Source organism: Copadichromis virginalis, linkage group LG12 (genome assembly GCF_057382275.1).
Source record: "Copadichromis virginalis isolate Kocher_CV1m ecotype Utaka linkage group LG12, C_Virginalis_male_GT1.1, whole genome shotgun sequence".
Classification (NCBI taxonomy): Eukaryota; Metazoa; Chordata; class Actinopteri; order Cichliformes; family Cichlidae; genus Copadichromis; species Copadichromis virginalis.
In genome coordinates this window covers 35,519,889-35,546,957 of record NC_140629.1, presented here as the reverse complement: position 1 = coordinate 35,546,957, position 27,069 = coordinate 35,519,889, and the positions used below count along the sequence as shown (strand labels likewise).

The window sequence follows — 27,069 nt, the reverse complement described above, 5'->3', positions numbered from 1 at the left end:
AAATAGAAATGAACAATGTATCGACACCTGCTGCACCTGTAAGAAAAACAAACATACAGCACCTGGAACACAAAAATGAGAAAATATACTAATCACCTGAGAGATGTTTATGTGTATTTGTCATGAATTGACTTGATAATGAGGGTGGGAAGCTGCAGTAACAACCCCACAAGAGCAACAGACAGATGGAGATGGAACCAGGGCAACTCTCCCATCCAAGACCCTGAAGAGTACTGAGGACCCAAGGCCACACATCACTGCGACATCCGCGCATCCATCCAAGGAGGAGAAGGATGGAGGCCCCAGATGGGGTGCCCGTGGCCAAAGGGTGAGACTCCCAGAGGCAATAGGCAGTGGACCTGCTAGAGGCCGGCCACCCTGTTACAAGTTGAGAACACAGTCACCCAGCACGCAGCAATCCCCCCCCACCCCACCAACGAGATCGATCAAGCTACCCTGACTCACAAAGGGAGCGGGCCAACGGCCACACCAGAGCATCCAGTCACGCAACCCGGAACCAACAAGCACCCACATCCCAGGGAGAGGCATAAGCGTCCAGCAGGGAGCGGTGACCATGTCCCACAGGGTCCGGGGCTCAGCCATGCACACACACACTCATAGACCACTCACTCACTGTCACATGCACACACGTTGACGTCCCACCTTCGAGATGTCACCGATGACATCGCCCCGCACCAGCAGCAAACAGAAACACTATGCAGTCCCCTGGTAGTCACCTGGTTTTTCTTTCTTTCTTATTCTTTGAGGAAACATTGTTATCCTGATACAGTGTTTCCATAGAATCAGATTGTATTTGTGCAGTAGTGAGGCTGGGGAACATGTATACGGATGTGTTTTTGTGAGAAAGATGGCTCACTCGTACTTAAACTGGATTCATAAATAATGTTGTGAACAGACTTCAGCTCCACAGTTTTGAATTGCAGCCTGCGATAGTTGTCCTTGTTCTCTTATGACGCCTCATTGATCTCAGTGTAGCAGCACGAGCTCTCCTGCTACAGCTCATACTCCTGCAGCTTTGTACATGAATGCCAGCTATGCTTGATGAGATGAGCTCCACTTTTTAAAGTGAACCGGTTGGTAACAAATGTTCTAAAATCTCACAGCAGAAATTAAGAAAGAAAAAATGCAGGAATGTTCATTAGTTTGGTGTTAGTTCAGGAGAAGTGTTAAAAAAGCAGCGGGGGGATTTCATGTGTTTTAACTGTGTGTTGTAGAGTTCCTCTGGTGGTGGAGGTTTGGCATAGAGATACAACCAGCCGTGACCAGCTGATTGGACGAGCCTCCATCCAACTCTCTCAGCTGTTGAGCACTGAGAAGAGCAGATTCCTGGGATCAACTGGAGAGCAGTGCTGGAGACAGACTCACCTGGACAGGATCCCTGTGGTCCAAAAACACCGGTAGAAACCAGACTGACTGATGGATCACGTAATGATGATTAACCTCTGTTTAACAGCTGCATTTCTATCTGTCTCTCAGGCCTAGTGAGAAGGTGGCAGAGTTGGGCTACATGGCAACGCTAGAGGACCTGGGATTGGTTAAAGCCACAGAGGTCATAGTGTCTGACTCATCACAGGTGAGAGAGCAGCGCAAATAACAGCCAGTATGGTGCATCTTCCTTTCAACAAGATAAAGAACAAAAATATTCTGGATTTAGATGACCTAGGTGTGTTTTAGTCGATCCCTCCGTGCAACATTTTTCACCATCAGTCAGACTGAAAACTGACTTCTTTTACTTGCTGCACCATCTGTGGTACAGAGTGCTATTCTATAAAAGCTGCTTTCAGTTCATAACTCTCCAACATGATACACAAAGTATTGGATGTGGAGTCACAGCTTTAGTTGATTTTATAAGGTTTAAAGGATTTTTAAGCACGTCATCTACAATAAGTGCCTTTTAAAGAAACAGGATGTAAACCTTTGTTTCAAAGGATAAACTGAGTGCCAGGGTTTGAAAAATATGTTTTTAACTGAGTCATGTTCCAAAAATAAAACTATATAAACACTGTAGAGCTGGGAATGTGTTCTGCTCTAAAAACAACCTTTTTCTGTCCATGCTAGTTTTCTTTTAGAGATAAAAAAAAAAAAAAAAAAAAAAAGTCTTTCTAGTCTTCTATCACCACAGATTACTTGGAGTAAAATGTTGTTGTTTGTTTCTAGCTCAACTAGATCACTTTTGACATGTTTAATTTCCTACATATCTACAGAATGAAGTTGCACCTCGCTCGCAGCCATCCTTCCACCCTGCAGTGCCCAGACCTGCAGCTTCCAGCCTCCACACAGCGCCACTGGGTCTTACAGTCCCCAGAGAGACTCTGGAGTACCGCACAGCCCTGGAGCTGGAGATGTGGAAGGAGGAGCAGGAGGATCTGTTTGATGATCAGGTAACCACTAGCTCCATGCAGTTTATTGGATTCTTACAGCGCTCATATATTTTCTTACTTTTGCCAAAAATTGAACAATTTTTTTTCCTGTAGGAGTCGACTATTATATAACGTTTATAAAATATGCTTGTTTTAGCTGAGGAAGAAGGAGCTGAGCCACATGCAGGCGTTAGCAGAAGAGTGGAGGAGGAGAGACCGAGAGAGAGAAGCTCTGGTCAAGAAGAAGGTGGAGAGTCTACACCCGCCTACACAAATTCACATATCAATATATGCTTAAGTTTTACTGAAAGGTCCCTCCTGCTCACTTCTACACATCTGTGTGTGTTTGCAGGAGGTGGAGTATAACCTGCTGGAGGAGCAGCTTCAGAAGACTTTGTCTGATCTGGAGAAGAGAGAGAAACAGTTGGCTGAGGCTGAGCTGGAGGTCTGATGCTAGCTGATGACACAACATACAGTATCAAAGGCTCATAATATTCATACAAATTATTGTAATTGTAATTCTGTAAATGTGTGTTTTAGTGTGTTGTCAACACTTAAGAATTGCTTGACAGAAGGAGGACTGTAGACAGAAAATTGATCATCAGACATCACATGAAGTGTTTGGATCATTGCATTATTCAGTAATTTATCAGCATCTGTCATCATCCATCACCTCAACCGCTTTATGACTTTTATGCCACACATTGTAGCACCATCTTGTGTACAACGTTATATATAAAACCAATTCTTCATTCATTCCAAATGCTAATAGCTCACACTTCAAAAGCAGCTATCAGTAAAACTGTACTTTTTGTAGTTCTTGTTTAACATAGACTAGAAATTATGTGGCCATTTCCAAACTCAAGATTATAACTGACCAAACCCTTTATAGCAGGTTTTGTTATTATAGAAAATGTAAGCATAACAAAGACACTTCAATAAATCTAAAGATACAAGTGTATGTTTTAGATTTTTGGCTCTTTTAAAACACTTTTAGTCAGAACATCGGCTGTGCTGATGTTTAAAATGTAGATTAAAGGTGAAATGCTACACAGAAGTCTTCATTAAAGCTTCTCCAGGGCTATTTTGACCATAGAATGTATGTAAAAGCCTTTTTCTTAACATTTTTAGTATTATTATCATAATAATAATTTTTTTCTGAGATCTCTTAAAGACCCCATTTAAGCAGACCATTTTACTCTTGCAGTCAAAGTGTTCACTGGTAGATTGTAGATTTTAGCTCTCTGCAAAATGTAATATCTAAAAATGTATTGATTATTGAGAATGTGAAATGCATGCAGTCTACGTATATTTCACACATACAAAGGTAGAAGGAAGTGACCAGGCAGTGACATTCACTCTAGTCAAGATTATAACTGACCAAACCGTTTCTCTACAGTAAAGTGAGTGCATCTCTGTTTTCAGACTCAGAGGCTGCAGAGGGAGCTGCGGGCCGAGCATGAGCTGACCCAGAGGGAACTGCAGGAGAGCAGCAGGCGACTGCGACAGGAGTGCGACCACCGGGTGGCGCTAGAGAGAGAAAAAGTCCGACTGATGGAGGAGGAACGAGCACGGTTACTGCAGCAGGTAGAGATTGAGGATTAATCTGTTTGACTGATTCTGATTGTAAAGTCAAGTGACTTCTTCTATTCTTTTCTTTGTGCTCCTGTTGTGCAGATTGCAGATGGTGAGTCTCGGTACAAACAGCTGGAGAAAGAGTTCCAGCTGTTCAGAGAACAACAGAACATCAGACCCGAGTTCAGACTGCAGTCAGAGATCAACCTGCTCACCCTAGAGAAGGTAAAGCAGCTGCTTTAGGAATAGTACTACCTGGAAAGACGGTACTCATTATAATGAAATTAAAGTCAAAGTTACAGCAAAAGAGTAAAGAAATAAAAAACTGACAGACCTTATTTGTACATCACCTTTCTGTGCAGGTTTCCAGGTTTTCTTCACAGATATACGATAAGCTGATGGGACAGAGCAGATGTAATATATAAAAATATTACAAGATGAAATTTAATGAAACTCAAAGAAAATGACACAATTTGCACTCCACAGGTTAGTTAGTGAAATAAAGCAATATTAGAGAAAATGCTAAAAAAAGCTGCTAAAAGTCTAAAATAATAAAAATTATTATACAACATGTAATACTACAATATTACATAAAACAGTGCTCTATAACCTTTTTAAGCTAAAAGGGTTAAATAACATTAATACATTTTTGCAATAATAACTCTAAAATAAGTAAAAATAAAGCAATACTGAAAGAAATAAACTAAAAATGAAAACAAAAAAAATGCAACACAATAAATATGCTATTGAAAAAAGCACAAAAGGTGTTTTTCGTTGTCAGGTGGAGCTGGAGAGGAAGCTGGAGTCCGCCACTAAATCCAAGCTACACTACAAGCAGCAGTGGGGGCGTGCCTTAAAGGAGCTTGCTCGATTCAAACAGGTATGGTTCACCCAGAGAAGGATGTGATTCTTATAGGAGCTGTTTACTGTAGAGTGCTAAACTTTTATACCGGGGTTACAGATTTAAAGGATGGGTAGTCTTAACAATGCATGTTTGCATGTTAGTATGGGCTGTAAAGGTATGTTCATGCTAGTTGTCTAAGTATAAAAATATGGGCCAGTGGTTATCCCTGTTAAGTATGTAAATGTGTTTAAAAACTCATAACAAACCAAACATAAAAAGGATTTTTCAGCAAATTACAGTTACTTATTTTTGTTTTTAGAAAAGCGCAATAACATCTGAAGCTAAATGTTAATTACATTCCAAGTTGATATTCATAGAGTATTCCAGTATGTAATGACATCAGTAACCAGATGGATGAAAACAAGACTAGTAGTCCAGAATCTCAACAGAACAGGACAGAATGATGACAGCAGTACCTGAAACTGACAAAAACAAAACCCAAACTTTACCATTAAAACAAAGCGAGTGAGAGGAGCTGACCTCGGACCGTCTTGACAGCGGTCATATTTCACAGCAGATAATTGTAGTTTTTCAGTGAGGGGATGCTGCAGGTTTTTAAATCTGCTGCTAGAGATGAGCTGACAGTGTTAGGACATGTAAGTGCTCTGTTTAAAGACATAGAGTGAGCAGAGGAAACCAACCATAGCTCCACACACGTCACATCATACTGAGGATGCAGCAGCATGTAGATGTGTGATTGAGTTTTAAGGCAATTTAAAACTTACTGTAGACTTTATATTGCTGTCACCTTTTTTGGTGTTGTCTTTTTATTTCCTCAATCTAAACATGTTCTTTTTAGACTAACTGGTGATTCTAAATTAGCTGTAGGTGTGAATGTGAGAGTGAATGTTTGGTTGCCATTCAGTGTCTTGGTCCAAATGCTGCGACAGATTTCATCACCCTGCAGTTAGTCGCCAAGTTGAGTAATTCACTTTAGTTTAAAGTTCATAGCTTAAACATAATCTCAAAGCACTTTATATTGTAACATTAGAACCCTAAATAAAGCCCCAGATATTAGACGGAGAACCCCAGGAAGAAATTTCCATTAAAAACAGTCTCATTGAGCGGGAGTGACCATCGATGACCAGCTAGGGGGTAAAAAGAGAGGATAAAGGAGCGTAGAGAGATGACAAACAAAAAGGCCAGAACTTAAACTACAAGAGAAACTGGATAAAAGCTGAAGGTGTGCAAAGAGTGGAGAAGTAATGTTTGGTGCATCATGGGAAGTTACGTGAAAGCATCAACAGCAAAAGATGGAAATAGAAAACCGGAATTCAGCTTTTGGTTAGTGACGTCTGCTGCTGCTCTACTCTACTCTAATAGGGACCATCACTTAAAACATGACCATGACGTTGTAAGGCATGAAAGCAGTCTTTTTGAAAACAGAGGAGTTGCTCTCTGCTGGTCATTAAAAAGATTTAAGGCACTTTCACGTTGCTACATGCATCTTTTACAGTATACACTCTGTGGTCAGAGGCCCAAAAAGCATCAAAGTGTATATATCTATGCTGTTTGAGGATTAAGAGTGGATTTGTATTGGTTTTGTGTCCTCACAAGTTTGGAAAGACACACGTGTGTGTTTGTATGTCTGAAGGAGAAAGAAAACGGGAGGAGAACGAAGTGTGTTTTTACATTGGAGTCAAATATTTAGCAGAGTTGAAGTAGACAGCCATCAGTTCTTAACAGCCCATACACACTCATCCACCTATCTTTGTGAGGACTCTGATTCACATACAACTACTAAATGCCTAAACCTAATACCAACCCAAACCCTGAAACCAAACCCTTTGAAGGTCTGTCACAAAGTGAGTGAGCACGTCATCACTCCACAGGCCTACAACTGAAACTTGTCCTCACAAGGGTAGACGTTTATGTGCACACACACAGCACTAAGTGGGGCTTTAGTCAGACTAAGCCTAATGTAAACACACGCAGACGCACAGACCTTATCTGACAAACTAATAACTGTTACCGACATTAACCAGCTGGAAAACTGGACGGACATTTTTCCTCCCCCTCGCTCTCCGTCTCTCTTTCATTTTTCCTTTTTACAGCAGCCTCGCCTCTTTTGTTTCCTCCTGTCTCCTTTTTTCTTCTTGTTTGACAGTTTCTCCTTCTCTTGTGTCTTCACTATTTATCACGTTCAAACTTCTTCCTCATTTTAGTTCTCCTTTCTTTTCTTAATTTTCTTCGTCTGCCTCACGTATCCTTCCTTGTACCTCCTGTCTGCCTCCTTTTGGTTCGCCTTCCTTTTCGTTTCCCATCTTTGTTCTCACTTTTTTTCTTTTGGTTTTTCCTCCCCATCCCTCCTTCCTCCCCTCTCTTAAGTGCCACATCATTGTAAAGAAAACACAGAGTGATTTATGCACCTCTAAGGGGGTTCAGCTCTGAGTGTCACCCCCCACCTATTAATCATTCCCTGGGTTTGCGTTGAGCAATAAGCTAGTCAGGCGCTAACTATTCAGATGTCACACTCTCGCTTTTTATAAAATATCAGGCCTGTGTTTACACGACCATCCGTCTTGGTGCGCCGCAGTTTTTAAAGCCGCCGCTTGTTTGGTTTTTCTCGGCCTCTACTCGCCTATTTATTCTCTCCTCTCAGCGCCTCGCATGGCGTGCTGTTTAGCTCAAGTCAGATCATAAAAATTCTTGTCCAAGGAATAATGTGCTTTTCTACCCAGGAGGTGCAAGCGGCTGGAGAATTAATACCCACACAGGACTGTGGTTTTAGATCAGAGGGTCGGCCCCTGCCTTTTTGAATTCAAAATATTGGGACAAGGAGCTTAAGTTGGTCTTTTCAAAGAAAAAATACTAGGGCACAAAGAGATTAAAGTTTTAGGACGAGAAGCGTAAATGTGGTATTTTTAGAAGCTAGGTGTTGTGGGACAGAGAATTACACTTGGTCATTTTCTTGAAAAGAAAGAAGCAAAGACTTCTTGGCCAGTTTATTTCTGCAGATCCAGCAGTAACAAAGGCTTTGATACAAAATCCAAGTTTATGGAGGAAAGAAAAGGGGCTGTTGCTGTTCTGATGTGAACTGAAGTCCACCATAGAAGTCAAATATAATCATAAGCCACAACATTAAAACCACCTGCCTGCATCTGATGGGCAAATTATGCAAAAGTGGGTTATTTTTAATGCCTTTTTTTTTTTTTTTCAGCATTTCTAGGCCACTCAAGTACATTTTGCTTCACGTTTTAGCAGGTTTTTTCCCCCCGAAGAATCTATTGTTTCTAGCTTTGGGTACCGCTCACATTTGAACTGCTACTGAGGCCGTTGCTGGAATTTGCAGATGGCCATTTTAAAAACCATGAATCTTATATTTTTAGAATTCAAGTAAATAATTGAATATATACAATTATTTATTAACAATAATAATAATAATAATAATAAGGTACTTTTTGTTGTTTTGTGAGCTTAAAATGATGTAAAACCTTGGAAAATTAATTGAAACTATAAACAGAATATAAAGAAATGCCCACTATGACTTTTTGTCAAAACATCAGTGTATTGTGATGAAGAGACATCAATTGAAGTTGAGAAAGATCCAGGTAAAAAGAAAAATTAAAGGTTAAACGGAAGCATACGTTCTGAAATATTTCAGCAGTTTTATCTATAATCATACAGTCTGTGTATCAGTTTTGCAGTAATGTAAATCTACTTATATAAAAGTGCACATAATGTACTCAGTAGTGCAGTTTTTAGTACATTACATGTGGAGATTGCGCGTTCTCTCCAGATACTCCTACAATCCAAAAAGATGTGTGCTAGGTGATTCTAAATTGGCTGTAAGCGTGAATGGTTGTCTGTCTCTCTGTGTTAGCCTGGGGACCTTTACAGGGTGTACTCAACCCTTCGCCCTATGATACCAGAGACACGTTCTGACCCCCAACCACCCTGCGTTAGATAAGTGGAAAAAAAACTTGATGGATTAGTGTTTCATTCAAAATATTGTGGACCACAAGAAGAACACAGGGTAGCATTATAGGGTATACAGTGGGGCAAAAAAGTATTTAGTCAGCCACCGATTGTGCAAGTTCCCCCACTTAAAATGATGACAGAGGTCAGTAATTTGCACCAGAGGTACACTTCAACTGTGAGAGACAGAATGTGAAAAAAAAATCCATGAATTCACATGGTAGGATTTGTAAAGAATTTATTCGTAAATTAGGGTGGAAAATAAGTATTTGGTCACCTCAAACAAGGAAAATCTCTGGCTCTCACAGACCTGTAACGTCTTCTGTAAGAAGCTTTTCTGTCCCCCACTCGTTACCTGTATGAATGGCACCTGTTTGAACTCATCATCTGTATAAAAGACACCTGTCCACAGCCTCAAACAGTCAGACTCCAAACTCCGCCATGGCCAAGACCAAAGAGCTTTCGAAGGACACCAGGAAAAGTATTGTAGACCTGCACCAGACTGGGAAGAGTGAATCTACAATAGGCAAGCAGCTTGGTGTGAAAAAATCAACTGTGGGAGCAATCATCAGAAAATGGAAGACATACAAGACCACTGATAATCTCCCTCGATCTGGGGCTCCACGCAAGATCTCATCCCGTGGGGTCAAAATGATCATGAGAACGGTGAGCAAAAATCCCAGAACCACACGGGGGGACCTGGTGAATGACCTGCAGAGAGCTGGGACCAAAGTAACAAAGGTCACCATCAGTAACACACTACAACGGCAGGGAATCACATCCCGCAGTGCCAGACGTGTTCCGCTGCTGAAGCCAGTGCATGTTCAGGCCCGTCTGAAGTTTGCCAGAGAGCACATGGATGATACAGCAGAGGACTGGGAGAATGTCATGTGGTCAGATGAAACCAAAGTAGAACTTTTTGGTATAAACTCAACTCGTCGTGTTTGGAGGAAGAAGAATACTGAGTTGCATCCCAAGAACACCATACCTACTGTGAAGCATGGGGGTGGAAACATCATGCTATGGGGCTGTTTTTCTGCCAAGGGGACAGGACGACTGATCCGTGTTAAGGACAGAATGAATGGGGCCATGTATCGTGAGAGTTTGAGCCAAAACCTCCTTCCATCAGTGAGAACTTTGAAGATGAAACGAGGCTGGGTCTTCCAACATGACAATGATCCAAAACACACCGCCCGGGCAACAAAGGAGTGGCTCCGTAAGAAGCATTTGAAAGTCCTGGAGTGGCCTAGCCAGTCTCCAGACCTCAACCCCATAGACAGAATGTGAAAAAAAATCCATGAATCCACATGGTAGGATTTGTAAAGCATTTATTCGTAAATCAGGGTGGAAAATAAGTATTTGGTCAATAACAAAAATACAACTCAATACTTTGTAACATAACCTTTGTTGGCAATAACAGAGGTCAAACGTTTACTATAGGTCTTTACCAGGTTTGCACACACAGTAGCTGGTATTTTGGCCCATTCCTCCATGCAGATCTTCTCGAGAGCAGTGATGTTTTGGGGCTGTTGCCGAGCAACACGGACTTTCAACTCCCGCCACAGATTTTCTATGGGGTTGAGGTCTGGAGACTGGCTAGGCCACTCCAGGACTTTCAAATGCTTCTTACGGAGCCACTCCTTTGTTGCCCGGGCGGTGTGTTTTGGATCATTGTCATGTTGGAAGACCCAGCCTCGTTTCATCTTCAAAGTTCTCACTGATGGAAGGAGGTTTTGGCTCAAAATCTCACGATACATGGCCCCATTCATTCTGTCCTTAACACGGATCAGTCGTCCTGTCCCCTTGGCAGAAAAACAGCCCCATAGCATGATGTTTCCACCCCCATGCTTTACAGTAGGTATGGTGTTCTTGGGATGCAACTCAGTATTCGTCTTCCTCCAAACACGACGAGTTGAGTTTATGCCAAAAAGTTCTACTTTGGTTTCATCTGACCACATGACATTCTCCCAATCCTCTGCTGTATCATCCATGTGCTCTCTGGCAAACTTCAGACGGGCCTGGACATGCACTGGCTTCAGCAGCGGAACACGTCTGGCACTGCGGGATTTGATTCCCTGCCGTTGTAGTGTGTTACTGATGGTGACCTTTGTTACTTTGGTCCCAGCTCTCTGCAGGTCATTCACCAGGTCCCCCCGTGTGGTTCTGGGATCTTTGCTCACCGTTCTCATGATCATTTTGACCCCACGGGATGAGATCTTGCGTGGAGCCCCAGATCGAGGGAGATTATCAGTGGTCTTGTATGTCTTCCATTTTCTGATGATTGCTCCCACAGTTGATTTTTTCACACCAAGCTGCTTGCCTATTGTAGATTCACTCTTCCCAGTCTGGTGCAGGTCTACAATACTTTTCCTGGTGTCCTTCGAAAGCTCTTTGGTCTTGGCCATGGCGGAGTTTGGAGTCTGACTGTTTGAGGCTGTGGACAGGTGTCTTTTATACAGATGATGAGTTCAAACAGGTGCCATTCATACAGGTAACGAGTGGGGGACAGAAAAGCTTCTTACAGAAGACGTTACAGGTCTGTGAGAGCCAGAGATTTTCCTTGTTTGAGGTGACCAAATACTTATTTTCCACCCTAATTTACGAATAAATTCTTTACAAATCCTACCATGTGAATTCATGGATTTTTTTTTTCACATTCTGTCTCTCACAGTTGAAGTGTACCTCTGGTGCAAATTACTGACCTCTGTCATCATTTTAAGTGGGGGAACTTGCACAATCGGTGGCTGACTAAATACTTTTTTGCCCCACTGTACATATACAGGGTAGAATTACTTAGATTACAATTTGGCGATGCACAAACTTCTGTCACACAAGATAACATTCTTCACTCTTCTGGACCTTTTGAAGATGTAGCAGTAGAGTTGGAGTTGGTCATCACGATTAGGAGTTCAATACTCCACTGATTGCCACAGAGTATTTGTTATTTTATTGATTTTAAGTGCAGCATCTTCCATGTGCCCACATACCTGCAAATGCTTTTTATCTTACCACGTAGAAAAATGCAATCCTTTTCCATGGGAAAGAGTCTGCCGGGGGTTAAAGTTTTATAACAGGTTGTTGAAGGTCCATTCTCTGCTTGGACCAGTTAACCTCCATCATGTCTTGGTTTCATTGGTCATGTGATCTTGCTGCTGAGTTCAGCTCCCCTCGGGGCTATCCAGACTAAAAGTGTCCTCTCTCATGACGCTGTGAGTGTGTTTGTATAAAACTGTCTGTCAAACAGCAGATGTAACATGTTGTCTGAGGGTATTTCAGTGTTACTGGTCTCAGTGGACACTCTGATGGTTCCCACTGGTCATTCCTGAAATATTATGGAGTCCCAGGGTGAGGGGTGCTGTCCCAGACAGCGAGGGTCAAAGGGTTTGATCGGTACTGAGAGATTTTAAGGAATAATACTCTACACATGATGAATTTTCAAATTTTTTCCACACAGTTGCTTTGCTGGATGGTTTTCAGTCCATCTGGAAGTAAGCACGCGGCTGAAAACACATAAGCAAAGCAGGAAAGGCAAACAGTGGTAGTTCATAGAAGTTTAATATAAAGAGCCAAGCAGCTCCACTGGGAACGTGAATTTAACACAAATTGCAAACAGTTGGAATAGAAATGACGTTTTTGACCACTTGTCGGTCAGAGAGCTGGTAATGAACATCAGTTATTTCTCAGGAACAGAAACCTCAAATGGAGCCAAAAGAATGTGTCGAACAATGAAAAATGGGAAACACTCTACTATAACCATTGTTAATAAATGGTAAATTGACCGTTAATTAAACTTCAGTTGCCTCTCGCCCTGCGACAGCTGAGCTAGGCTTCGGTCCAGCCCCCCCACCACAACTCTGCAATGGAGTAAGCTGTTAGGAAGCTGGTTGATATTAACAGTGAAAATTGGTTTGTAGAGCATTTTCTGGATGGTTATTATAAAGCTGAGGCTGATTTTGATCATTTTTGTTTTTTCTCTTGTCGTTTTCTTGCATTTCCACTCAGATAGGTTTAGTTTGGTTAAGTCCAGGAAAACATTGCTGTTTAAAGTTAAGTGAGCCTGGTTTTGCCCCAGGAATAGACTAGCGCTCTGTATTTGCCTTCTGGCACCAGGCATGCTTGAGGCAGGGTTGAGAAGACATGGGTGCACAAGCAGTTTAGTCTCTAACTGCTTTTCACTTTTATTTCCATGCAGTAACACAGAGATTCCCAGATGACAGAGGAAGATTTTGTGACAGTTGGAAAAGATGACTTTCTCAGATCATTTGAAAACCCTTCATGATCACTTTGTTTGCCGCTTTGACTTCTTGCTCTACAACAACACTGATGGGCTTGATTTTTATTTCTGGTCTTTACTGCAGTGAGTTTTAAGCTTAGGCCTGTGTTGACATCACAGTTTAGGTGAACGACTAATATGTCGGGCAGAATTGCAGTTTTTAGTGATTGACATGGTTCAGAGTTGGTCTTACAAAAAGCTCGATCACAGCTTTACACACTCGTCTGCATGTTGTCACTGTTTGTGCCGTTCTTTCTACAGCTCACTGTGGTGACTGAAGTTATAATATGCAAACAACCAACGTGAAACATTGTAAATTTGAAAGCTGATTTTGGTCAGATTATTGAGCTTTTGGTCCCATAATTTATTTTTAAATCGTTTATTTTGTGTGTCGCTGCTTGTTTTAAAGATTGAACAAATAAGAACTTCAGCTTTAACTAGGTATCGCAACTCCGATATTTCAGTGCTACTAATACATTGAAACTTCACTTCAAAGAGTGAATACAAACCCAGTGCTTAATGTTAAATGTTTCGGTCTCCATTATAGACGGACGGCATTCTTCAACTCTGCTCCTGCAGCTTTTATCTCCTGCTTATTGGTCTTAAACGAGGGCGATCGTGGCTCAAGAGTTGGGAGTTCGCCTTGTAATCGGAAGGTTGCCGGTTCGAGCCCCGGCTTGGACAGTCTCGGTCGTTGTGTCCTTGGGCAAGACACTTCACCCGTTGCCTACTGGTGGTGGTCAGAGGGCCCGGTGGCGCCAGTGTCCGGCAGCCTCGCCTCTGTCAGTGCGCCCCAGGGTGGCTGTGGCTACAATGTAGCTTGCCATCACCAGTGTGTGAATGTGTGTGTGAATGGGTGGATGACTGGATATGTAAAGCGCTTTGGGGTCCTTAGGGACTAGTAAAGTGCTATATAAATACAGGCCATTTACCATTTACCATTTAAACCTCCACTCTGCATGTCCCTGCAGCCTGAACATATGGACCTTAACCCTTCAAACACAGCAGATATAACAGAGCTGCAGGCATGTTTAACCCTCTGTTGCAAAGATCTCATCTGCTCAGTGCTACATTTAATTAGTGAGGTTGAAAAGCCTGCAAACATTACACTATTTAGGCTGCTGGTTGTGATATTGACTTAATAATTATATCAGTATGATGGTAAGAGTTCTCAAGATGAATTTGATGACTTCAATTCTGAAAACTTGTTGATCCGTCTCTATATTCAAAAACATTTTATTCCAGTTTTATTTCCTAAAATTGGCAAATTTCTCATCAGTCTACTTCTTGAATAAATAAAACTTGCTGATATTTTTTTTTCATCTGAGGAAATGGTAAATGGCCTGTATTTGTATAGTGCTTTACTCAAACAATGTAAGTTGCACATTTTCTAAAAACATCTATGAGTCCTTATTACTTAAACTCCACTTTGTTTTTCTCCAGACGGCCAAAATGTGGGTTAAGTGATTTACAAAACTGCTCTTGTGTGTGAAGCTCACCCAGCTTCTTATGGAAACCAGAGATTCTGTATATGAAGCTAGGAACCCTCGTTTATCTCTAATCATCCTCATTTCCTTCGTGTTTTATCCGTCATGTCTCTAAACAAGCTCACAGAGCGCTGGTGAAAAACTCCCCCTGAACTCCCACAGGTGGCGAGCTGCTCAGAAAACTTCATGTGATTATAGAAAAGTGTGTCCACATGTAAGCGATGGGATGAAAGTGTTTGTACGAGGCATCCCCCACCCAGCTGCTCAAGACTTCTGACAGTACAGGCGAGTAATGGAGGGTCAGACAGCGGGGGAGGAGAAGTCATTCTCGGAGCATCCATCCCAGAAACCAGCATCCAGCCTGGTCTTCATCTTCAGGCTCACAGCAGTTTTTTTTAGCCGTTGATAAAGGAGCAGTGAAGGCTGGATGTTGTGTTGTGGTTCACAGTGGTCATGGATATCATTTTATCTCAGTTTATATTTTCGGTCTGTTTAAACATTTCATTTGAATGTGTTTCAAGAATCAGGAACTTAAGATGGATGCTCTTTTATTCAAACAGTCTGATATAATAGACACAGCTATATATTCAGAGATTTCGATACAGCGGTACCACTAATGTTGAAAAATGAAAAATACGCCAATTCAACGTCTATAAAACTGGAAATTCCAAGTCCAACTTTCTTTCTGTCGTGATTTTTGATTGTTTGACTTTTTGTGATTTGAACCACACCAGTGGGCTTCACATGCTAGATGCTCTACACAAGATGCTCGTAGTCTCTCGATTACATCAAAGGATGTAAAAAGGCCCCAGGAGGAGGCCTGAGGGCAGACTCGGGACACGCTGCAGAGATTACAACTCTCGGCTGGCCTGGGAACGCCTTGGTGTTCCCCCGGACAAGCTGCAGGAGGTGGCCGGGGAGAGGGAGGTCTGTGCTTGAGCAGTAAGGTCGTGTTTATACACCACGGACAAGCAGTTGTGCCTATTATATTTTATTAAATGCACCTGAAGGTCGTAGTTGATGGATCATAGATAAATGACCAGTCACAAAAAAAACTTGAAGAGCAGGTTGAAGTCCACTTGGACGCTTGCATATTCATGGAGAAATATAAATATTATCGCTGCATGATTGTGGATTTTATCTTATCTGCAAAGAGATGACACTTCTGAGTAGAGGCTGAGATTAATTTCGTTAATTTAATCGCTTTTGGTGACCAAAGCTTTTTTATTTCTTTTTTTAATTTAATGAACAATACCAAAAACTTCCAAAAATTGGCATTTGCCCCTAGAGTCAAAGCATACCTTGAGCTTTCTTCTACATGGGTTTTGTTAAGTGAAGTTTCTCCTTTGGTTACCTCAGCTGATGCTAAGATTTTCATTCGGAGTGAGCAGGATGAACAGGGTTAGAAATGAGTATAACAGAAAGATAGATGGACGGATCAAATCAACAAGACATCAGGACAGCAGAGTGAACGGGAAGGTTTACAAGATGGTAGCGAGACCTGCTATGATGCATGAACGACAGGAAGTCGAGCTGGAGGTGGGAGAAGTTGAAGATGCTTTTCACTGGGAGTGACCCGAAGGGACAAGATTAGAATATCAGAGGGACAGCTCAGGTTGAGGTTTGAGGGGCATGTTTGAGATGGTTTGGACATGTGCAGAGGAGGGATGGTGGATATATTGGGGAAAGCGTGTTGAAGATGGCTCTGACAGGTTGGAGGAAAAAAGGAAGACCACAGAGAAGTTCATGGATGTCGTGAAGGAGGACATGATAGTTGTTGTGATAGGGTTGGGTGCTAAGGGTAGGGCGAGATGAAGGGAGATGATCTGCTGTGGCAACCTCTAAAGGGAGCTGAACAGAAAGAGGAACCAACGGAATAATTTTATACAGATTATTTTGTTTTCATAATTGGTGGAAGCCAAAATCAGATTAATTGTGTTGCCTTATATTTAGTTTACAATCCGTGGCCACTGGTCCCCCTTCATCCAGAAGGACAGACATAGGTCTGTCCTGTCAAATACACTTCTCGGGTAGGTGACCACATTTTGTTAGAACTGTCCATGTGGTTATTTTGATGCTGTCAGCTGTGATTCAGAGCCCAACTTTGTAATATCTGCTTCAGAGTCCTGACTTTTAGCTACTTTTCTCTGTGCCTCCCGTTCCTCCTACCCCCCTGTTGAGGCCTCGGTATCACCTCGTCCTCTGATTGTTTCAGGACTCAGCCTCAGGTTGTCCTTGGCAGCGGGCACTAGAGAAAATGTTTAGCCTGTTTGTTTTTCTAGTAATTAGCCCTAAAACGGCCTGTAATACAGACTGTTAATGGTCCACAGAGAGCTGAGCCTGTGTCAACACACACGTGTGTGTGTGTGTGTGTGTGTGTGTGTGTGTGTGTGTGTGTGTGTGTGTGTGAGTGAGAGATGGTGTGTTTTTTCTGTGAGGAGGCGACCAGCCGTGTGAAAGTGGAAGCTTTCTGTGTGTGTGTAATGTGAAAATGTTGGTTTTCCCATCCAGAATGAGCCGGCTGCTCGATCTGCTCTCTATCAGCCGAGCGCACAGACAGATTCCAGCCTCTCCGATCACCTCCCCACTGCCTGCGCTCTGCTGCTCGCACTCTTCCTCATTATTGCGCCGTCAGCTGAGTATGGGATGGTAATGTTGCTCAGCCTATTAAAGATATTTTAACAACTGCTTTTAGTGGTTAAATTTAGAGGATCGCCTTCGACCTTTGGTGCGCCTTCTCCATGAGATCATGGTCAATCTGCACTGTAACTAATGGATACTAAGAAAATAAAGCTGCAGTTAGTCAGTAAATCCATTAGCTCATCAATGGAAAGTTATTGTCCATTATTTTGATACATGATTACATATTAACCGTCAAGCTTTTGTTCCCATTTTACAATTCCTCTGAACTTTCCGCTTTTGGGGCCTCATTTCTGTAAATTTAAAGACTTTTGGATTTTGTTCTCTAAAAATGTAAACTATCGTCCGATTTCAAAACGGAAAAATCAAAACAGACTCCAGTGAAACTCTTTCTGCTGGGGAAAAACAAAAGAGTTCATCGTTTGAGTGCATCAAAAACAAAGTGCTTAACCATCACGTAACCACACACTGCCATTCGCTTTAGGGAGAATTAACTTAATTGTCAACATTTGCTGCTTTTATTTGCCTTTCAATTATGATAAATTTAATATTTTGGAAGTTAGACAAAACAGCTTTCACTGTTTTCATAGACCTTTGATCCATCTGTTGTCTGAACAGCTGATCTGATTCAGGGCTGCAGTGTGCTGGAGCCTGTCCCAGCTCATTTTGGCAAGCTTGGTCAGAGATGCAGGGTAAACTCTGGACAGATTGCCGGCCCTTCGTAGGCCGAACACAGAGAAACATTCTGGTTCACATTCATGCCTACAGTCAATTTTGAATCAGCGATTACTCAAATGTGCCGATCTGTGGATAGTGGAAGGCAGCTGTCATACCCAGAGACAACAGGGAGGTGCAGCAAGAACATTAAGCTCCCCTGTGAAAATCATTTATTTAAAAATATTTTAAAAAATCAGTTACCTAATAAATCAACATAATTTTTAGTTTAAGCTGTTAAAGAGAGCATCTCAGTTTTTTCATGATAAGAAATAAGAAGCCCCCCCCCCCCCACCCCCCCCCCACCCCCCAAAAAGACAAAAACAAAAACAAAACCAAAGTGTTGATTGTCATAACTTCCTACTGTTTGTTTGCTGTTCAGCCATCAGATATTAAATATTTTAGTCTGTTTGTCAGAACAGTGGATAACCTCCAGATCTTCAGCACAGCATGAAGATAAGAAACAGGTTACCGCATAAAGCTGCCATAAACCAAAACCAGTGGCCAAGTGACTTAAAACCTTTGTGCTAAAGCCCAGACAAACTTCATCCTGCAAGTAACCCTAAAAACCTAAAACCCAATTGGTTGATTTGATTAATTGTTTACCTGTTAGTAAAACATGTAATAGTTTGATATTAAGTGCTGCCAATCTTGATCCTGACATATGACAGATTAAATATTTTGGACTGTTTTTCAGACAAAATGTTTCTACTTTAAGAAATTCCTGCATTTTTTGGTCTCACATTCTGTTAAATGTTAATGAAGCTGCTGGTCAGCTTGCCTCTGTGTTTTATGCAATCCCTTCAATATTTCAATTCTTTAAATAATATTAAAAAACAATGTGCCAAATATTCAGCTTTTTCTGTCTTTTATAATGAAATAAATTATTTGTTTAGATTTTGCAAATGCAACTTTGCAAGCAAAACATTAGACATGAGAAGAATGTCACAGCTGAGTAGCTGCTAACCACCACCCTGTTTTCAAAGGAAAAGGGCAAATATTAGATGTTTCTAAATGACTCATTACTCTTTAGTTCATTCAGTTTAATTTAAATATTTAAATTTGTTTGTGGACTGTTACACAGATCAGACTTCACTGCTGGATGTTTTACAGACCAAACAACAATCACATGATCATGAAATTAGTCATCAGATTAATTAATACATTTAAGAAGTGGTTTAACTGATTAATTAACTATAACTTTAAACCTTCAGCGGTAACTAATTACCAAACATGAGAATTTACTTTAACCACTTTTCTGGATCATCATTTCTAACCACGTAATTCGTTCTCAAATGTGCTTAATAACAAAAATAAGTGTTAGCGGCAGCCCTCGACTGGGGTTATGAGTAATTTTGATGACTTGCTGACCCTCTGCTAGTGCTGGAAACATTCACACATCCTTCCAGGGTTCACGTGTAGCCAGATATTTGTCACTTTTAACGGTGACAGTCAGAATAATAAGAAATACCCCAGTAACTGTTTTCTCCAATCACTACATAAAACGTGAGCTGCAATGATTAGCCAATAGATGATTCATCTGCAGCTGTTTTCATATTTATTCAACGTTTTCGGTCATTTTTAATAAACTGAAAGTAGAAAATTCTCCCAGTGCGCTTCTCTGCTTCTCTTGGTCTCGTGTTGAATATGTAATATTTTTCTAATTTAAAAGTAAAAAGATATTTGGTAACATCACTTTATGCTTTTGTATGTTGAGATTTCACATTATTTTTCTCCCATTTTATTATTTTATTGACCAAAAAAGACTTTGTACTTTTTTAATCTAGATTATTTGATCATTTGTTTACATTTAATTATGTCTTAAATACGGTTCGAAAGCGCGAGGTTTTCACAGCACATGCTCTTTTTATCCCTTCTCGTAGACAGTAGGTTCATATGTTGGAGTTATGTCATCACCTTCAATCTTTTATGTTCTTATATCAGATTTTTTTTTCTGCAGGTTGTTGGATGTATAACCTGCAGCCTTTAAATGATAACTCTTTACATTTATAATTAAAGGTCTGAAGGAACGCCACATTTGTTTTCTCTCTTCAGACGGTTTTGTTGATTTATGAGCGTCCAGCTGACTCGGCTCAGATTGCTGTTCGGGACGGTTTTGGGAACTCTGAGCTGGAGGCCCGAGCAGCTGAGAGAAATACGGCTTTTGGACATTTTTTATTAAGTTTCCTTTGAGTTCTCACCGCGTTGCTGTTGGTCTCCGTGTGAATTCTCTCGAAGCCCTGCGGCATTTTTCTCAGGCCAGCTTTATGAAAATGTGAAACCAGACAAATTTATCACCACAGTGCTCTGTGTGCAATTTGGAAAAACACTTTCTTGGCATCTGAACTCACACATTTCAGCGCACGGGTCAGAGGTTTATTTTCAAATATTCTCAGTTCAGATCTGATCAGTTGACCGGTGCTTGAATGCCAAGGTTCAAGTCAAACGTGTTGGAAGTCACAGTGAAGATCTTGAGGTTACGTGAGGTGAAAGAGAACCTGATTCTGCTCACATTTAACGAACATTCACAGCTTCATAGTTTCTCTTGTTTTGTTTTTTGCAGCGGGAGCAGGAAAACGCCATGACGCGTCTGAAGAAACAACAGGCTGAGCTCGAAGCCATGAGGCTGCGTTACCTAGCAACGGAGGAGAAGGAGGCGGTCCGACAGGACCGACAGGAGCTGGACAGCATCAGGAACGAGCTCAACAGGTGATGGTGATGATCAAGTTCAACAGACTCGGGGTGTCTTTCTGTTACGTGGCTGCACTTATCCCAACATCAGCAACCGCAAAGTGGTCGCAAAAATCAGCTCGACCAACCCAGAGTTTCCAAATTTAGCTGTGAGCACGCTCACACGAAACAGTTGAAACATCATAGAGAATGGCAGGAGTAAAGCTGTCTGCACGCTTAAGACTGGAAATGCCTCTGTAGACAGAATTCACTATAAGCCAGCAAACAGCTGTGAGCAATTAGTTTTTTTAATTACAACCAACAGGAAAAAAAATAAAGTTGCACCTAAAACATGAATGAATAAAATTCAGTTTCTTATTTACGCTACTTTCCAGAGGACTGATGCATCCTTTGGCAGTAGCTTTTTCTCGTCTTGAGCATAAAAGTTCAGCAAATCTGCAGCATAAGTTACCATGGCAACATGCCTCATTTGTAATAATAAAATCTGAGCGTTGAACCTGAAAGTATATTGCCCCAAACCCTGCTTCACAGTACAGACTCCTGTAAGGCATTTTGTTTTCTTCAACAGGTTAAAACAGCAAGATGACAGATTAGGCCCCACCCCCTCTGTGCTTGACCCCGCCCCCGGTCTGGCTCTGAGCGAGAGCGCCGAGGAGCACCTGAGCCGCCTGTTGGAAGAGAGAGACGCGTTGCTAAGGACCGGAGTTTATACCCACGAAGACCGAATCATCGCCGAGCTCAACAGGCAGATACAGGAAGCCATGACGGACAGAGGGAAGCTCTGACCGCTGCTGCAGCCGTCCAATCAGAGTCTGAGTCACACCTGAGGCTGCAGGTAAATCGGTTACCTGTTTGAATTCAGTTCGAAACCTGAGTCCGATTTGATCACATCTTTGTAATTCTTCAGAAAGAAAACAAACAGGCGACACGTTTGTTGTAATTGGGTAAAATTTAAATGGACCCTTTCTGCTAATATCCAGCTTATATTTTTATTTTTTGGAAAATACTACAACAGCTTTTCATGATTTACAGTTCAAAGTAATCCCTGTAACCTGCATCCCCCCTGGCTCATCTGAAACGCGCTGTTTTAGCTCCTCCCCTTTCAGGACCACCCTCACTTTCAGACACACACGGGCGAAGCAGAGCCTGAGGGCTCCAACCGACCACAGACCACATCAGTCTGAAAGATGTTTATTCAGCAGATCCCGACTGCTGAATAAACATCTTTCCTCTGTGCTGCACAATCAGGCATTAAATTTTTCATTATTATGGTATTTGTGTATAACATATAAATAATTAATGTTAACCTAGACCTTTGTGCATTCGTGCAGATCTGTGCTGTGTTACATTTTGATTAAATGTAAAACAGTTTCCCTCTGTATTTATCACATAAAGCAATGAGACGTGCACAATGTTCCTTTTAAGACAATTACCGAGCAGCGGGGACATTTTTAAAGTAAATGCAGCATATTATTGAATTATTGCGCTCTCTGTAAGTATTTTTATTTTTTAAACAAGGCCTTGAGCCTCCTGTGCTGGCAGTGATATGTCACATGTACCTTAATCATGGAGTTTAATGTAGTGCAGTGTGTAAAGTTCGATATCAGCAGCGTCTATATGGAAAAAGGCAGCTTTCCTACGATTGGCTTTCACTTTAACGCAAAGATGAACAGCATGTAGCCTCTATGGATTCTGTGTCTGAGATAACTGTATTAGGGATACCCCCTCTCTGTGACATCATACAGAGCAAGCAGTAAAAAAAAAACCTGTGATATTAAGTATTCAGAGCAGTCTGAAGTCAGAGGTTTCAGCCCACAGAGAGTACTTGTACATGCACTGACCTCGTTATTTAAAAATTTTACCAACCTCATTATGAACATGCACCAATAGAATAGATATGATAGAAAATATAGCAACTTAGAACCTGAATGAGATCTTTTTCTCATGTGCGCCAAAATCTGTCTCCAAACAGAACTCAAGCGCATGATGGTGGATGAACTCTCCCGGAGTCCTGAAGCTTCGACAGCGTCTGTTACATAAATCAACCTCTATTTAAAATCTGTGTTTATCTGTGAACGAGTGAGTGTTGTATAAAAACTCAGAGTTTTGCTTTTAAAGCATCATCCTGCTGATTTTCAGTGTTTTACCTTTAAAAAGACAAATGCATAACGTTCAAGGACACTGCAACATTCACTGAGTGTCTGTTAGTGTATTAACTGTGTAAATAGACTCGTCCTTCATTTGTTGTGTCAGTGAACGCACCACAGACTCAAACGATGATTAGTTAATTGTTCGATTTCTTCCTTTATTTCATGTTTTGTGAATATCTGAAAAAGATATTCGGTTTAGTTTAACAGAGGATCAGGAAAACTTCCTTTTTTTTCACTCCATGCAGATAAATTTATTTTGTTGACATTATTATGCTCATTTTTACATAATGGCTGCTTAGGAAGCAGAGAATAAATTATAATATAATAAAAACGAACTTTTGATTTTTGGATCTTGTTAAAATCAACAAGATCGGATGTTTCTTTACTAAAAACAGGAAACCAGCAGAGTGATCCTTGAGAGCCTGAAGCATTACTGAGTAAATGTTCTTTTTAAGTTATTAGAGACTCTGACGAGCCTGTGTGCAGTGTTGAGGAGTTTTTCTGTCTGACAGCAGGTGGCGCTGTAGCCTCAGAAACTCTCCTGCAAACACTGAGATCTAATTTATTTTTTAATGATCAGAGATGACTGATCTGTGTGCACGTGTGGAATAAATTATTTTGAGAGAAAAGCTGCTGTGTGTCTTTCATTAGTGTTTTTTAGAGAGCAGATCAGTATATTTACTCATCATTAAAAATTTTAAATTCTCCTGAAACCGTTTCTTTTAAATAAATTCATTTCTCTGTTCGCCAGTAAATGTAAATATGAGAATATTTCATTGGAGTCCTGATTGTGATTTTATTCTAAACCAAATGAGGAGGAAGAATTACAGATGATGTAAAAATGAATCTATAACTGCTGTTGCTCATTGGACTGGAGCTTTAGTACTCGAGTAATACAGGACGCAAGTAACTGAGTGAGGTCATTTATGATGCACACTTCCATGTGCCATCGGGATATTTTAAATTCTCAAAATATTCCCTACAATCCATCCAATTGATTATTAAACTGTAAGTTCTGCAAAGTTTCTGTTAATTACAGCTGTTAGAATTATTTTTTTTAAAGCAGTAAATATAAAAGAGTAAATCCTAAAAATGCAAAACACTTTTAGGTCCAAAGTGAAATGAAACAGAGCTGAAGATGGACTGCGCTGAGCAGACAGACGACATGTGTTATAACATGTAGAACATGTTCTCTCACACACGCAGATGCATTAGTGTGTGCTCACGGTGAGCAGATGTTCCAGCTCATCCGTGCAGACGAGGACGAGAGGAAGACGTGAAGAAAAAGTCAAGTGAAAAAATGTTGATGTTTAAAGCGAAATCCTTTCAAGTCTTGTCGGCTTTCTGCGTTTTTACCTCCAGCTTTTAAAACTTCAGTTCAATTTGCTGCATAACAAGGATGTAAAATGATGCTCAGATGTTAGTGACCCTCTCACTGTTTTTATTCTGAAAAATGTTTTTACTTGATAAGTTTCCAAAGAAAGCCAGGAGCAGCTGTGATGCAAAAGTGATGTTATTTACAAACTTAGTTGGCACCTCTAGTTGTATCTCTCCTCTTTTTGATTTTTTTCATATCAGACATCATAATGTCATAATTACACCCAATGAGACAATTGAAACAAGAGGACTTTGAACTGAAACAATGGAAAGGATGATCCAACTCGTTCAAGTCTCTTTCAAAGGATGGCAGTTGTTTCCAGTTGTCTTTTTGTGTCTAAAATTTTGGAGCAAGTACAACCAAAATGGAAACAAAAAAATGGGTTTTAAAATCAAAACATACGGACAGAAGACTCAAAGAAAAATGCTTTTGAAAACAGAAAATGCAACAAAATAAATGAAAAGCAGTCAGTGTTTGCAAGAGTGGGACAGATGAAATGAGATTCACATGCAGCCTTTAATTATTTTCTTCCCTTTTTTAAGCCAGAATGTTCACTTATTAACCCTCTGAAGTCGTCATCAGTGACAACCTGAATCCAATCAATAACCTGAACTCTAAAATCTAGGCAATCAGAACCTGTCATTTTTGGTTTTACTAAATTGTCCTGCCTTTGCAAACAGCCAGCAAAGAAAAGTGTCAGTGGAAATGCAGCACAACAAATGCACCTTACACTTTTGCTCCTAAAAGTCCATTTAGTCTTCCTTCAAAATATAGGGTTAGGGGTGTAAGAAAAGTAGGACTGTGTTATAGCTGCTGCTAGTTGAATGGTCAACCTTCAAATATTGTGATTCCATTTTTGCCAGATGTTGGATATTGGAAAGTCTCGAAAGCCATTCACTGATGTCAGCGGGTCATTTTTAAAATGTTCTGCTGCTACTTTGTAGTGACTTACAGAAAGTCTTTGATACAACAGATTTTAGAGTATTCAAGAAACGTGTGAAGAACAGGATTGGAGCTATAGCTCGCATGTGGATGAAAAGCAACATGGAACAGACACCAGAGAATTAATGATACAGTCAATAGTTAATAGTCAAAGGCCATTTAAAGTAATGATACTATAATTTTATCATTTAATATTCTTAGGAATGGTTTTAATTATTGTATTTTCTGTTATCGTGTATATTTTCTTTCCAAGTAAACATATATTTATTGTAATTTCTTATCTTTGTATATTGTGGATATAAAAGCCCAACTAGTCACAAGGGTTGGAAATTACGAATAGCTATACAATCTGTGCAACATACCACTTTTATTGCACTGCATTGCATTGTCTCTATCAAATAACATTTAATATGTAATAATTAGTAACAGTAATTTACTCTTATTTCTTTCGTACAGACGATTCAAATTTATTTTGTTCTGGGAAAAGTCAATAGTCAATATATGTCCCTACCCTCACTTATCATCGTGCGCTCTGGGTAGTGACCAAAAGAATGATGGAGATTGTAGATACAAACGACCAGTAGGGGAAATGATCTTCATCCAAAGATCCTCCTGTCAGGATCCTCCTCCATCCTGTCAGATGGAGAAGGATCATTCAGGAGGCATATAACCACCTCTCCACCGCACTGAAAGGAGCTAGTCGAGAAGCTTTGGTCACCTGACCTCCTGGATGAGGTGTTCGGGACATGTCCCATCAGGAGGAGGCCCAGAGTAGAGCCTTGATTGTTGCTGGTTACCTGTCAACATCTCAAATTTCTTCAGCAAGAGTCAAATCTGTCTTGCACACAAGTTTATTCATGCTGTGCATTTTAACATTTTAACATTAGAGTCAATGGGGATCGTCTCACTTTTGCAGTCAGCCTCTCGTGGCCATTAGAGGGACTGCAGTTTGGGGGACATTTCCAGCCTTGAAGGTTGCTGATCGTCTTTTGAGCAGAACATTGCTCTGTGCTGAGATAAATCTCATCAGCTTCACCTCACAGTGGGTTTAATGTTGTGGCTGCCGTGCACAAACGGACTCTTTCATGTGATATATCTGAAGCCGTGGTCGGGTTACCAGCAGACAGATTTTCTCACAGTGAAACTTTCTCCTCCAACATGTTTCCAATTAAAACTTGAGAAAAAAACCCTCCAAAGCTTGATGTCTAATTGGTTTTGAAAGTGCAACCTCTACTCTGCTTAATATGCTCCCAGTCTTCCGAACAGGAAATTCCACTCAAAGCAAAGCATTATAACCATTACACCCATTACACACACACATGGTGGGGGAAACCCCATTCTCTGAAGTCTTCTTCTCTTGTATCTGCCACTGTAGAGTACAACCGAGCTGACCCACAGTGTTTGTTCTAAAGTGTGTGTTTTAGTTCCCATTAACCATACTGTCGTTATTATCATGTTTCTGTTAATCCACCAGTATGTGCAAGCTCTGAAACTGAATTTGCAACTTTACTTATTCATGAATGAACAGTTACTTTTAGTGTTTGACCTGATTGATGATTGATTAATGTTTGACTTCAGGGTGTCAGCTCAAATTTGGACATTTAGTTCAGTGAATGTAATTTTTAATTTTAAATTAAAAAAAAATCTTAAAATGCTGAACAAGTACAGTTTGTCTGGAGAGGTTGCCAGTAAGAAGCTGCTTTCCTTTATAAAGAACACGGCAGTATAGCTTCGGTTTGCAAAGTCTCATCTGCGGAAACCACCAAACGGCTGCAACAATCCTTTGGACTGATGAGACCAAAGTGGAGATCTTTGGCTATAATGCCCAGCGCCGCATTTGGAAAAAATAAAACACAGCATATCAGCACAAACCATCATCATCATCTCTGAATCACTGTGGGGGACGGGTGATGATGAGGGCTTGTTCTGCAGCCACATGACCTGTGCACCTTGCAGCCATTGAGTTGACCATGAACTTCTCTGTAAGTGTTTTAGAGCAGCGGTCCCCAACCTTTT

At 40.8% G+C, this 27,069-nt stretch overlaps 1 protein-coding gene across 3 annotated transcripts in view; it reads left to right on the top strand.

Moving 5' to 3' along the window:
• Positions 1-23,362, top strand: part of cep120 (centrosomal protein 120) — a 34,988-nt gene extending 11,626 nt beyond the window's left edge. For all 3 annotated transcript variants that reach the window (XM_085476300.1, XM_085476301.1, XM_085476299.1), the window contains exons 11-21: positions 1,236-1,418; positions 1,498-1,594; positions 2,226-2,402; positions 2,539-2,628; positions 2,734-2,826; positions 3,807-3,968; positions 4,059-4,181; positions 4,738-4,836; positions 20,456-20,601; positions 21,152-21,418; positions 22,556-23,362. In XM_085476300.1, the coding sequence (XP_085332426.1) occupies positions 1,236-1,418; positions 1,498-1,594; positions 2,226-2,402; positions 2,539-2,628; positions 2,734-2,826; positions 3,807-3,968; positions 4,059-4,181; positions 4,738-4,836; positions 20,456-20,601; positions 21,152-21,368 (1,387 nt within the window). In that variant the 3' untranslated portion in view covers positions 21,369-21,418; positions 22,556-23,362. The remainder of the gene's footprint in view (positions 1-1,235; positions 1,419-1,497; positions 1,595-2,225; positions 2,403-2,538; positions 2,629-2,733; positions 2,827-3,806; positions 3,969-4,058; positions 4,182-4,737; positions 4,837-20,455; positions 20,602-21,151; positions 21,419-22,555) is intronic.
• Positions 23,363-27,069: the final 3,707 nt, after the last annotated feature.